At 43.7% G+C, this 14,440-nt stretch overlaps 1 protein-coding gene across 2 annotated transcripts in view; it reads right to left on the reverse strand.

The window, feature by feature from the left end:
• The window catches only part of UNC5C (unc-5 netrin receptor C), a 364,439-nt gene extending 350,716 nt beyond the window's left edge, over positions 1-13,723 (reverse strand). For both annotated transcript variants that reach the window (XM_006084638.3, XM_006084637.3), the window contains exon 1: positions 13,288-13,723. In XM_006084638.3, the coding sequence (XP_006084700.1) occupies positions 13,288-13,411 (124 nt within the window). In that variant the 5' untranslated portion in view covers positions 13,412-13,723. The remainder of the gene's footprint in view (positions 1-13,287) is intronic.
• Positions 13,724-14,440: the final 717 nt, after the last annotated feature.

Below are 14,440 nucleotides of genomic sequence, written 5' to 3' on the forward strand. Positions count from 1 at the left end.
CTTCTCCTTTCCTCTCTGGGACCTGCTTCCAGCCCCACCTGAGCGCACTTTGATATTAAAGCTTCTGTTCAGGGGTCGTTAGGCCCCAGCCCAGGGCCCAGTCCCGGCCAGACCTTCACCACCACCCCTTCCCCGGCTTCCCCGCCGCATCCTCCTCCCATTACCTGCCCAGGACACCCCAACTTCTAGTCAACAAAGTACACTCAATGCGCCACCAACCTAACCCTGGCCAGTGTCTTTGGGGTCCAGCCTTCAGGGACGAAAGTGGTACCCTCCTTAGTGTCTGACTCTGCCCCAGCTAAGCTGTGCCTCCCCTCCCAGCACGGGACGCCCGGCCCAGCGAGGGTAGCCAAGGCCTGCACAGCCCGGGTGCTGCTACTGTGGAGCAGGAGCTCCTCCACCCAGAAGGCCTCCAACCGTCCACCCCTCCATCCTAACAGCCAGCGCTGGGGGCCACCGCCCTCCTCCCGCATCTGTGGGGGCTCCCACTCTGCACAGCCTGTGCCCCGCTTCTCACGGGGCACAGCTGCTCCGCCCATGCGGTCGCCACCCTTTCCCGCGTGCAGCCCCGCATTTCCTTTCCTTTTCCATTCCTGCATCTTTTTCTTGTTCCCTTTCTGTATTTCTGTTTTTCCTCTCAGCCTGTCTGCATGCAGGCCTGCCTTCCCCACCTTCTTCTTTCTTATCCCCTCCTATTGCATCCTATCCTACCTACCCTGGGACTCGCAGCTGCCTGAGCAGTGGGCAGGGGACGCAACCTGCTGAACGGTTGTTATGTGACTGCATCCCGGATGATTTGCATATTCCTCTATTATTAGTATAGATTATTTTAGGAAAACTTTTCTATGCATAAACATTTTAATTGCACCAAACTACACTATATATTGTATTAACTTGAATTTTTTAAAGTATAATTCTTCATAAAAAAAATAGAGAGATACACTTGTAAAGTTATCCAAGAAAGTAACAGTATGTTAATATTGCAGGGTAAATTTTTCTAAAGCCTATTCCAAACTCTAATGTGATAATTGTTCTATTTCAATCAGTCTAACATCATCTTGTTATTTTCAACATAATTCAATTTAATCATACTAGTTCATAGATGTGTACTAATTTATTGTGGGGCAAAATACAATGACATTCTTTTTTCATCTTGCAATAGAATTAAGTTTTATGCAATAGAAAAGGGAAAACATATGGAAAATAGTCACTTTTAACAGATGTTTTAATCTGAAAAAAAAAAGTTGGTTTAGAATTAAAAATCAAAGTCCACTGGTTGAACTGAGACATATTTCCATCTGTTATTAATGTTTGAGTTACATATTAAAGATGAGATTATTCATCAAGTTCCACATCTAATACATTAGTAAACGGGATTTTGGTTAGAAATGTAATTGCATAAACTCTGTCCATCTAAGCTTCCAATTCATTCCAAACAAACCTTCACAGTGGCCTGAATTGAATTAAAACAGTTAACAACACCAAAGAGTACTTCTTGATCTTATTAAGAAACACTGGTATGAAAATCTGTGAACATAAAAGGGAAGCTTTTGCCACCCCATTATGATTAAATAGTAGTCCTTTTCTTCTTTTAATTTTCATTTTTCCTCCTTTTAAGCAATACATGGTTACGTGAGGTGGTTTTTAACATAATAAAGAAAAACTGACTAAATTTTAAAATATAAATAAATAAACAAGTAAATAAATAAATGATGTGATGTCTCAGACTTATAAATAGTACTCAGGTTAGAAATGATGAATAATTCTGAGAACTAGAAAGTGTGATGAGAATTCAAGTGACCATTGTGAAAATGTACACAAAGCTTATGCCCGAGTGATTGGGGTCATCAGCTTAAGCGGGACTCCCCATTGCTGCCTGCACAGGCTTTCACTAATGGTCTGATAATGAGGGCTGGGGGCTGGACAGGGAGGTTCTCATAATACTTTACAGTGGGGTGAGCATGGCAGCCGCTGATTAATTACTGCTCTGTTCTCATCTCACACATTAGATTCCCGAGCAACCCTCACTTTGTCTCCACAACGGTCTCAGAGTTACAGAACACTGTCGTAGGGAATTCTTCAAGGTGACTTATTAAAGAATTCTTGTTCAACTTCCACAGCAGAGGGGATAAATCATGATGGAAAAATGAAATTTAAAAAGACAAAAAAATAATTCTTGGATTCTAACATATATTGGCAGTAAAAGTTTTTGTCTTTCAGATGAGTAAAATGGAAATTAAAGCCCTACTGGTTTGGCTCAGTGGATAGAGCGTCGGCCTGTGGACTGAAGGGTCCCAGGTTCGGTTCTGGTCAACAGCAGCACATGCCTGGGTTGCAGGCTCGATCCCCAGCAGGGGGCGTGCAGGAGTCAGACAATCAATGATTCTCTCTCATCATTGATGTTTCTATCTCTCTCTCCCTTACTCTTCCGATCTGGAATCAATAAAAACATTTTGTGTTTTTTTTAAAAAAGGAAAGTAAAGGATAGTCAAAAGATAAAAAATGAGGGGAATGGTGGACATTTCCACCTTTGGTATCATTGCAGGCAGTACTGATACATCCTTATACTTTTAAAAAAATACCACTATGGTAATCACCTTAAAAATAGGAACACATGGAATTGTACCTCTGTTTTCACTTTTCTCAATAGCTTGTGTCTCCCACCCTTTACACACAACTATTTACATACATAGCAGTGCCTAAGGAAGGGACTTCCTGCTGTTTCAAAATGCACTGAAAAGGTAAACACTGAGGCAAATAGTAAAGAATCTGTTCACTTTAAGTGAACATCTCAAAGTCGTGCACATGAGTATGTGTCCCTATGAAAACAACAAAGCTTAAGCTTCTCCATATGATTTTTCTCAAAGGCTCCCTTTTAAAACCATCATTACCACTCATTATCTCCTTGTTATATAGACTGTTTCTTTTGTTTCATCACCAATCTCTGCCTGTTTAGTAGCAGCCCTGCCACTACTATCAGATGGCATTTGTTTCACTTAATGTATGTAGTTTTAGAAGAAATTATAGAACTGCTATTACTGAATTATAGGAAAAAAATTCCTACGTACATTTAGCTGACACTGCATCAGCTGCTATTTAAACTGGGCTTAGCTAATGGACTTTTAATGTCAGTGGGGTTACGTGCAGTGACTGGCTCTTAGCAGAAATGGCTCCTTTCTACAAAAATCACTTTTCCTCAAGTGTGTTGTTTGAACATTCCTTTCCCTAATTTAGTGACTGTCACTGAATGGAAAACAAACTCAAGGACTCTGGAATCTGCTGTTATCTCAAAGACCCTCTTTTTAACCTTGCATTCAGCATTTAACAGGCAGCCTTCCTCATTAGCATTTAGACTTGTGATCACAAAACTTGGTGAGGCATTCTTATTTACTCTGCTGTGCTTTGCAGAGTACTACTCATTTTGCTATGAAATCCCAGTGTCATCCATGAATGTAGGAAATGCAAAAGAACATACAAAAGAACTTTTACTGCACCTTAGGATTTATTTGTATCTTTTAAGATCCTAGTTCAGAAATGCCAAGTGATGTGGACACATGGTAATTATTAGTATATATTTACACATGGATGTGTCTTGTAAATATTTAGACATTACCTTGCACTCCAATACAATATTAAATTAAACAAGGACGCATATTATCCATCTGTCTCGAGTGAAGTTCTGTATATTCTTTCAACAGTAATGACCTCTTTCCCCCTCAACTAACTTCATTTTTGCTCAATTAAATAAAGATTTCAATACATGTAATGGAGACACCTATCCAGCCTTAGAGGGAGTCCAAGAAAACCAAACGTTCCCCAGCCTGGGAAGGTAACTCCACTTGATTAGTAAGTTGAAACAAAATTTCACAGAATTCAGGAAAGAACAACACAGGGGGCCTCTCCTCCTCAGCCCACAGAGGAGGTCGCCTCCCGCGGGGTACACACCAGGGAAGTCATCTCTCTCCTGGGATCACCCTGAGAGGGAGTCCTGCTCGCCTCTGAAGGATTTTACCTGCGCATGCGTGCAAGCTGACTTTCTCCTGTGGTCAACAAATTTAGTCCATTCTGTAGGAAAACAGCAGAAGTCCCCCAGGGGCCTGTAATAGCTCAGGGAAAGGGAGAGCCCCTCTCCGTCCTTGGAGGAGAGGAGAAAACTTGTTTCTATCAGATAAGCCACTGCACCAAGGAGGCAGAGGCATCGCCCCTGCACAGGACATGAATGACTTAGCAACTGCTAGAGCACCAGGCACTTCTTGCAGGAAAGTCGGATGTGATTTTCAGTCGCCATCCATTGATGAAATCTGATTTCCTACTCAATGACTACCTTTATGAATGCGTTTTATAAGTAAACATGTTTGGTTTTCATTTCTTGAAAGGTTCTGTTTTGTGTGTGTGTTTTTTTAAGTATATTGCCAATTTTATTTGAAAATGAGCTCTCATTTCTAAAATAAAAATGGTTACACAGACACGCACCATTTGTGCAAGTATATATATACTCATAGGAATTATTGAACGATACTTGTCTACTCCTTGTAACTCTTCATTTCATTAAGACTCTGCCTGGAAATACCTTCCTAGGAAATAATTCCACCGTTATTTAATTCAATAAAAAATGCCATGTGTCTCTTACATATGATCATCATTTCTAATAAATCCAATAAACTAGTTACCCCATCCCTCTGGAAACATGCCTATCATTAAAACTTTTCCTAGCCATCCTTTCATCATGTTATAGTAAGTAAACCATAACTTTCTTCACTGTGGTCTTTTAATTCTATATAGATATATGTATATGTGTGTAAATAACAACAAAAATAAATAGATTAGTATATAAGAGAAAGATATTGGCAACATTTTTTAAAGTGTACAATAATAGCTAAAACTCCACTTAAAATCTTTCCCTGGACAAAGAATGTGGTTGGATCTCTGATATAAGGGTGAGAGTTAAGATGCAGTGTTGGTATTGTTATTAATGACAATGTTTAACAGCAGCTCAGAAACTGGCAATGCATTCTATTATGACAACTGAAGGATTAATTATATATTCCAGAGGAATATACTCTAAGTTACTCTGTATCAGCATACCTCTGATTTAAGTCTAGATTTCTCAAACAAGCACATCCTGCCCAAATAGGTCCAAGTATAATCCAAATGTAACTTTCTTCAAATAGATGCCTTTTATATACTTTCTTTTGCTCTGTTAATTGAAATAGGTGCAGATGAACACTCTATTTAGATAAAAGTTTCAAGTCAGAGGGCCCGTTGAATAATATTATGATGAAATACTGATTTTAGGTTTCTCTTCCAGATAGCACAAATAAATCATTTGAACATGCCTGTTTTTCCTCAGCTTCTGAGAGCAGTTACCGAAATGGGCTTCTGTTTTCCACCAAGCTGCATACTGTGTTGTGGTGGCCACTGGTGGCTGGGAGGGCAATGTCTTAGGCTCCTTGTATCCTTGGGTTTGGTCCATAACACATTTTAAAGCTTACACTCTTTCATTATCTTATGGAGATCCAGGAGAAAGAAGGAAAGTTGCTAAAGAAAATGACAGGCAATGTAATTACTGTCTTATTTAGAATGACTTTTAGATTGTTACTTGCTAAATTTGTGTACTTCGACTGGTGGCTATGATGTGTATATTTGGCAAACTCTTTAGTCAATGGGAGATAAAATATATCATTTTCCCTTTATCAAAAGCTAAATTCAAATGTCAACATATTTCACACAGACATAATGTTCAAAGTGAAATTGCCATTATTGACTACAGCTTCCCAATCACAAAGTTCTTATTGCGATAGTAATTTGTTTTTCTGTTTGGTATGGATTAGAGATAATACAGGTCTCTGACAAACACTTTTAATAAAACAACAGAACTTCTGTTATTGACCATCACTTTTAGTTCCCGTAAAAGGTAGAGGATACTCTTCCACCTAGAGCTTAAAAGGATTTTTTAGGTTCTTGAAATTTCAAAAAGATATTAGAATTACACAAAATATCAAGTTAAATACAAGTAACAAATTTGTGAACTCATAGAGAATAGAATGGCCCCTTTAACTTTAATCTTATACATGAATGTATTTCACTATGCCTATAATTACAACTGAATATTATTATACCACATGCCCTATCATATTGCACTAAACTTCTATTGTCTAATAGAGTATACATTATAAATTAATTTAAAATGATTAATTTTCTATAAAAATATATACTTTATACTACTCTTTTATATGTTATATTATTGAAAACGCCAGTTCTCTTGAATTTTGAAAGAAAACACCTGCCTTTTTATTCATGGATATACATGTCCTTATAATTGGGTTGCAAGTACTAATCTGTTTTTATTGAAAAAAATGATCATATACAAGGTTTTTCTTTTGAACAACAAAAAAAGAGAGAAGACAATAAATTATTGTTGCATTCAGGCAGTCCATGATTAAATAATCAATTAAGACATTGACTAAAACTGCTAAATGTTAGCATTCATCAATAAACTTGTTAAATGTGCTAAGGGAGTTTCTGTTGTTTAACATCCTTAGTTTGAAGAGGAGATAATGCATGTTCATCTACCTAAGGCATTTTTATGGCTCTCATAATTGCTGAGAAATGAAAGTAGCCACAAGATCTAAATGACAATGATTAATGAAGGTTAAAAACTCCCTATCCTCACAACATTTCTAAATAAATAAGACTGGTAAGTCTGGAGTTCAATTCGATGAATCAATATCATCTGTTAGCATGATTCTATTGAGCCCTCATATTTAAAATAAGAACTCTAACAGGCACATCAATATAATGAAGTCTCACCTGGATCCCATCACTCTCAGGTTGCCCTTCTACACTGGCAAGAAGATATGGTTGGTGATTTAATTAAAAGAGGCTATTCCCCAATGGTTGGAGTTTTCAGATGTTAGACTTCACTTCTGCCACACCAAGCACTTTTGAATCACTGCTTAGGGCTAATAAAGGTATACTGACATAAGGGCAAATATCTGCATATTTGGCACTTTCAAAGCTATAGTTTGCTTTCTAAATTATGACTTCAATTTAATTAATGTCGAAGTTGTTTTAACACTATCAACCCCGTGTAGAAAGCGAAGTATGTTTTAAGTTACTGTAAAATCTAGAAACATTCTTCTGTGTATTTCAAAACCTCATATAGGATCCTAAGGGAGCAACTTTCTAGGGGCAGGAATGTCAAAATTAGAAACCATATTAAACTTCAACCCAAAACTTTTTTAAATTTCTCAAATATAGAACAATACTTTCCAACATTTAGTTTATAAAGAGTCCAAATATTTGCAACATAATGTTTTGGGTTTTCATAAAAAGGCAGAAATTCTGAGAGTTCTAATCAATTAGAAAGAATAAAAAAGCTTACTATCTCTGATCCTGATAGCTTATAGTTATTACTATAAAAATTTTTATATAAATCTCTAAATTTGGAGTTGACAAATATTTAAAATAAGAGAAACTATAAATTATTCAATTTTGGGATTTCTTTTTAAGAACTAGGATAAAGGAGATAGTAGAATTGCAACATTGCTCAAGGCAAATTTACTCCAAAAAAAGTTACATAAAATAAAGTACTGAGTTTCTGTGAGCTCTATTTCAAATGTCCTTGAACTACGTGCCCCTGGGGCAATACCCAAGGCTTCAGATTCATGTACCTTCCTATACAAATACATAAGCAATTATAAATTCAAATAAAATATGAAGTCCAAGAAGAGTCCATACATAGCTTTAAGAAGTTATGGTTTAAAAAAGAGAGAATGAGAAAGTTCAGGCTCTGTAAGAGCACACCAGGCAATCAGACATTAAAAGCAGAATGAAAATACTGTAGAAGAAAGATCTGTCCCAACATAAAAAACAAACTAACAAATATCTTGTTTTATCATAAAAGTTGGGCAAAAACATTTGCACCAAATGTGAAAAATTAGCAATAACCATTTACCAAGTAGAAGTAATTAAATATGAAACTTTAAAAAATGTTATCTAGATTATTCATGTTATTCTAAATTATGATACTAAAACTTTCTACTGCAAATATAATCTTAATATATAAAAGGCCTGGTGAATATGCTTTGCCTTCAAATCAATCTAATTTTCTATATGTTTCATTGTGTTGTTATAACATGTATTCAATTATGTTCTTCAGACTGTACACCTGTATCCATTTTTTTTTTAAGAAAACCTACTGACATTTTGTAAAGGGCTGTTTTCCCCAAACCCTATCTGAAAACATGGGACTTGATATGTGTTTTCTTTTAATAAAAGTGTTTATTTATTCATGGAAGTCTTTTTTCCCTTCAATATTCATTGTAAAGAAAGAAAGTCAAGGGTGGAGCTTGTAGCCAGGACCTAACTGGCAGGACTTGACCTGGCATTTTCAGAACTGGCATTGGGTTAATTTTCGCAGAGAAAGCAGAAAGGGAGAAATGGGACTCTGAAAGGAGAGAGCTTCCACATGCCGTTCAAGGAACCATGCCCTGCCCAGGAGTTCCCAGCCATACACTTTGGAGCATCTCCTCAGATGGCTCAGCCATCCCACTCTGAGTTCAAAATCATTCACCTTTAATTTCTTCAACTTCTAGATTTCTTTGCCAATGGTTTACACGGTTGGAAGACAAAGAATATTGCTATAAATAATTTGCATGTATTAACTCATTTTCAATCCGAATATGACTTGTCATGATCCTCATTTTATATCAGAGGACATTGAGGCACAGGGGCACTAAATAACTCATTCATTGCCCAACACCGAGGCAGGGTGGAGGCAGGATCTTGAGAAGGTGGTAACCACTAAGATAAATGGCAGAATGGGCACACACCACTAACTGTCTTTAGCTTGTGCCTCCCCCAAACCAGACTAAACATATATGTAATCTAAGTAAGATTTAATTTAAGGTAGTTGCAATGCAACCTTCCCACCAAGCTGCCACCCTCAAGTTCCTCTGTGTAGAAATTTTAGAACCCCCACCAAAATCCCCTAGCCTGACCTATGTTTACTATCATTGGATGCTTGAATCCAGAAAGTACTACACCTGTGCCCACTGTTACCTTTCAGAATGTGAGTTTCCGCTATATGCTTATACATGTCTTTCTGAAAAATTATCTCGTTCAACTCTGCATCCCTAACAAATAGCACACAACCTGGGACATAATAAGTGTATGACACTTGTTTGTTAAGAACTTTACTTCGAATACCACCACCACCCAAATGAGCTAGTAAGTTTTTGATTTGTGAAGAAACGTGAGCAGGTTTGTTTTTATCTGCCACAAATACAAAAGTCAGACTGAAAAAGATGTAGGCTAAAATCTAAAATCGGAAGGCAAGAGTGCTGTCTTAGTCCCTGCCCCACACTTCCCCCCTTTATCTTTCTGAAGTGGCTGCAGCCTGTAACGTTAGTGTTTCTTCTGCCAGTGACTCCCTCTGCTGCTCCAGCAAAGCCATGACCTAAATCAGAAAAGTGCTAGACACAGTTAAGGCTTCACAGACCACACCCTAGCTGTTCTGTTCACACTAACTGGGGAACTTAGCACACATTGGAGAACAGTTATTTTTAAGTCTCAACAATAATTATAAATAAGCAAAGAGGGGTGGCCTAGTAGAGCTCATGCCTCATTCCTATTCATGTCCTTGGGGGTTGCTTTAAAAAGATCAGTATGGATTCTGATCAGGACTACAACGGGGGATGTTAGAGGACCCTGTCGTGTTCAATTCTGAACCCCCAGTATCCAGAACACAAAAGACCAAGGAGTCAATAAATGTGAACAATCGAATGATTCCTACTCTATGCAAATACTTGAGAAGTTTGTACTCTGAAGCCTTTTAAGCATCCCCTAAGTGAGAATGCATGACATTATTTGTCTAAACAAAGGTAAGCTAGCCTAATTTTCCTTACTGCAACTTCCAAATGTGAATTTATGAATTTACTCTGCTCCTAAAATGGAACATATATAGTATCATTGTAATGAAATTCAAGGTTGTGTGTGTGTGTTATGTCAATTGTACCATACCAACATGTATATATGCACGAAAGCAATTTTTACTCTGTTATGGGAAGTATATTACTTGTTTATCAAAAATATTATAAATCAGTTTATGACAGTAGAGAATTATCCTAATATGATTAGACTCTTCAGTCATTTTCTGTTCTGAGTTTGGTGGTGTTAACACTCGAAACACTAGTTGGTGCTAGATAAGCAGAATTTCAATGCTGTATAGTCCAGAAATAAAATGCACTTATGAAATAGGACACTAATTCTGAGGCACACCATTCAAACACACACACACACACACACACACACACACACACACACACTTTTCCTACTAAAATTGTTCATTCTTGAAAGTCAGAACCACCACAAATTCCCTAGAGCTAGGAGTTCCCAGCATTCCTGAATGAAACAATTAGGGCACAGCCTGAGAGGAGAAAGTTGTTGCCTAAAGCCTAGAGGATCTCCCAAGGACCTGCTTAAAGTGACTGCTGTCTTTCTTTAAAGCACAGTTACAAAACGCAGCACACTCACAAATAACACTCACTATGTTTTTTTCATCTTAAACATCTGTTGTTTTCTTGGCTATCTCTGAAGAGACACATTTCCTACAACTTTTAATTTTCCAGTACTTCTCTAACAACAGAATAAAAAAACCTCATCCACATTGTAAAATGCTTAAATTAACTTTCTCGTCATAATTGCATATGTACTGTCATTCATAAAAATAGTTCATTCTGATCCTGAAATCCTCAGCACATGGAAATCATACTTCCAGGGAGCAACAACATCTTGTGTTGCGCTAGCATGTAGTCCACAAAGAGGAGAAAAGACAAGAAATTAGAAGGAAAAGGAGAACTGACCATGAGACGATGATAAAAGTCCGATTCTGGGAAGGAATTGTCAGGGTGCTTTGACAGTAAGCAGGCAGGGGAATGGAGTGGAGTGATGGTGATAGTAGCTGATAATAGCCGCTAGTAGAGTTTGGCACTTTCTACGTTTCTGATACCTAACAGACAAGGCAGGAAGGGCTGGTATCAGGGAACATGGAGGATAACAAAGATAAAAGAGGTGAAATAATGTCTTTCGAAGATCGCAAGATTCAAACACAAATAGTTTATTCGCCAGGAACTGAAAAAACTAAATAAACTAAATGGAGGAGACCAGTACTGAAATACACACATCCAGTAGAAAACATTTTACTTTTCCACTTAAGATCTGAAGAGCAGGTTCGAGTCTCAATCCCTGGCTCTCCTGGTCTATAAGAAGAAACACAGCACCAGTGGCAAATGTTGTCTACCCTGAGCATCTTTTACTTTCATCTCTCTTTTCTTCTTCCAATATGAATCCATTTACAACCTCCAGTTTATCTTTATCGATCCCTTTTCCTGTGCAGTCTTTTTTAATTTGGCTGCAGTAAGCTCTGGGCAGGGATGTCAGATCTCCTGTTTGGCATCCTTGGGGACTTTAACTTGTCCTTTCTCCAAATAGTTCTCTCACTGCCCGGTCTCTCTCCCAGCCCGCACCCCAGGCTTTGTGCACCCAATAACAGCAGGCGAATTCCACGGGGAGTCACGCAGTTGATTCCACAACTATTCATCAGGTTGCCCACTTAAACTTCCAAACAGACCGCCCCCCCCGCCCCCCCCCCCCCCCGCCCAGCACCCACGGCTGCCGCCCTGAGAACTTCTTAACCAATTTCACGAAACCTACAAGTTCATGGGAGTCTCCATGGAGATTGCTTTGTGAAATGGACAGATGCGCTCTGGAAGTATGCACAGGAAAACCAGGGCAGAACCTGGGGCGGGAGGCATCTGGCAAGGAGGAAAGGATTTATGAGCGCGGCCACTTAAGGCGGCAGCAGGAAAATTTACTCCCGAAGTAGAAGTAGCTATGGCTAATTCACAAAGCCTCGCTAATCACTTACCTCGCTACCCGGACCGCGCCGGCCTATGCTCAGCCCTGCGCTGGACTTCCCACGCCCTCGCCCCCAGCGCCCTCTCAGGTCACAGTGATGGCTGTCGGGACCCCCCGGAGTGTCTGAGCAGCCGTGTGGGCTATCGCTGCACCTTCTCTGCTCTCTCATGTTTAAAGAGACGTAACAGAGACGATGGGATGCCTGAATCATCTCCCAATGCTGCAAAAGCTTCCTCCATTCCCACCCCAACCGCACCCCCGCCGCGGGGAAAAGCGGAGCTGCCGCTTCAGAGCCAGCGACCACCAGAGAACTAGCCAAAAGGACCCAGGCTGGCGCTTTGCTTGGCCAGGAGGGTGGGAGCCCAGGTGACACGAGAGAAACCGCGGAGGGGGCAGCGTGGGCTCTTTCCTCCCCGTCCCTCTTCCACTCCGCTTCCTGGGCTCAGCAGGCTGGGAGCCGCCGCTCCCGATTCAAACTCCAGGGGCAAGAAGGGAGCTAGGTGATCAGCCCCGCTTCCTCCCCTCCTCCCTTCCCACCGCCAACTCCCCGCCGCTGTTCTCCCAAGCCCGGTTTGGCCCAAGGCCCCGGGCACTTATTTTCAAGCTCAGACGCGTTTCATGAAAAATGTCAGAGTTATAAAGCGGCCGGTGACCCCGGGGACTTTCGGATTTGCTTTGAGCGACCAGTCCGCTTCCCCAGAGCTCACGGGCTCTAAGTTTTCTGCGCGGCCAGCCGGGAGCGAGACGCCGAGGCTGTGCGTGCGGAGGCGCACCCCTGGGCCTGCCGCCGGCTGGGTGGAGCGGGGCCGGGTGGGCTGTGTCTCCACGGCGCCCTGAGCAGCAGCCGGGGGGCCCCAGCGCTGAGTCCTCCGCCCTCAGGGACACATGTCCTTAGCTGCGCGCCTTTCCGCGCCTGGCGCGCTCCGGGACTCACGGAAGACCCTGCCACCCCAGACGTGGCACAGCGCGGGGAGCCTCCGTGCACCCGGGCGCATCTGTGCAGCCACACGGACGCGCACACCGCGCGTGTCTCCACGTCTCTCTGGGCACCATGTCCCACACCGTGTGCGCGTGGGGCAGAAAGTGCAAAGGGCGCCCCAGGAGCCCACACGCCCAGGGACAGATGCAGGTCCACACCCCGCGTGTCCCTGGCCCATCCGTGCCCATCTCGGAAGACGAATGAACCCTAATGACCAAAGCTTCCCGACTAGTTGGGAAAGCGGGGTTGAAAGTGGCTTAAGTGAGCCGCGTGGAGGGCCCCGGGGGCTCAGGAAGGAAGCCGGGAGGACCGGAGAGGAGGAGAGGAAGAAGGAGGGAAGGCAGGCAGCGGCGAAGGGAGGTGGCCGGGGAGCCTGGCGAGCCCCTTACCTTGAGCGGCCGAGCCCGTGCGGCTGGCGCTGAGCAGGGCCAGGGCAGGGAGCACCAGCATGGGCAGCACGTATCCCAGTCCCAGTCCGCAGCGGGCCGCTGTCGCCCGCAGACTCTCCCTCATCGTCGACCGGGGTGGGCAGGGGGAGCACCAGCGCGAACGCGGAAAGCCCACCGGGCAGCAGCCGAGTCCGTGCACCGCGCCGCCGTCCGCGGGAAGGATGACAACCGCGCGCCGCACTCCACTTTCTCCAAGGGCAGGGGCCAGGGGGTGGAGAGGGGGCGCCGAGGCGGAGTTTGCAGGACCCGCTTCCCCGGTGCCTTCCGACTGGAGGCTCGGCGAACGGCCGCTCGGCCCCCACTTGGGAAGTCGGGGCGACGCCAGGCGGCCACCTCGGCGCTCCTCCCCGCAGCAGCAGCCACCGCAGCTCCGCCGCGCGCCCAGCCCGGACTGCTCTCCCGGTCCCCTCGCCCGCGCCCCACACTCTCAGGCACCGGCGGGCGAGGGAGGGGGGAGGGGGAGGAGGCGGAGAGAACCGGGGGGAGGAGGGAGTGGAGAGAGAGTTGGGCACCGTGAGGCGCTCTGCTCTCCAATCTGTGTTCTCGCCACGGGTGGAGACGTCCCGACTGCCGCGGCCGAGTGGCCAAGGAGGGTCCCCTCCCCGCGTGGGGGGCCGGGAGGCTCCGAGACGTGCGCCGAGGAGGCGTGGAGGGCGCAGCCCGGCTCCACCCGGGGGTAAGCGGCGCGGGAGCGCGCCCGGCCTTATGTAAGCGGGGATGCAGGGATGCGCGCCTGGGGCGGGATGTGGCGGTCGGCTGCGGGGTACCAGCGGGAGCGGGGAGAGAGACCTGCGGGAAGAGGCGGCTGCGGGGCGGGGGAGCGCGCCTGCCCCCCGCGGGGCGCCAGACCCCGGCTCCCGGAGCGGAGTGGCGCGCCCCCAGCCACTTGGCGGTGTGTTGCGGAGCCCAGCCCGCCGCCTGCCAGCTTCTCCACGGAGCCAGCGAAGCCGGAGCCAGACTCCCGGGGCCGGAACACGGTCTAGCACTTCCAGTCTGGAGACTGGTTAAGCCGGGGCCGGGCTGGAGCTGAAGTCCTGCGTGACGGGGCAGAAGGCATGAAGCTCTTGCAGTGCCCCAGCCGGCCGCACTTTGG

This window comes from Myotis lucifugus, unplaced genomic scaffold (assembly GCF_000147115.1).
Source record: "Myotis lucifugus unplaced genomic scaffold, Myoluc2.0 scaffold_12, whole genome shotgun sequence".
NCBI classification, from domain to species: domain Eukaryota; kingdom Metazoa; phylum Chordata; class Mammalia; order Chiroptera; family Vespertilionidae; genus Myotis; species Myotis lucifugus.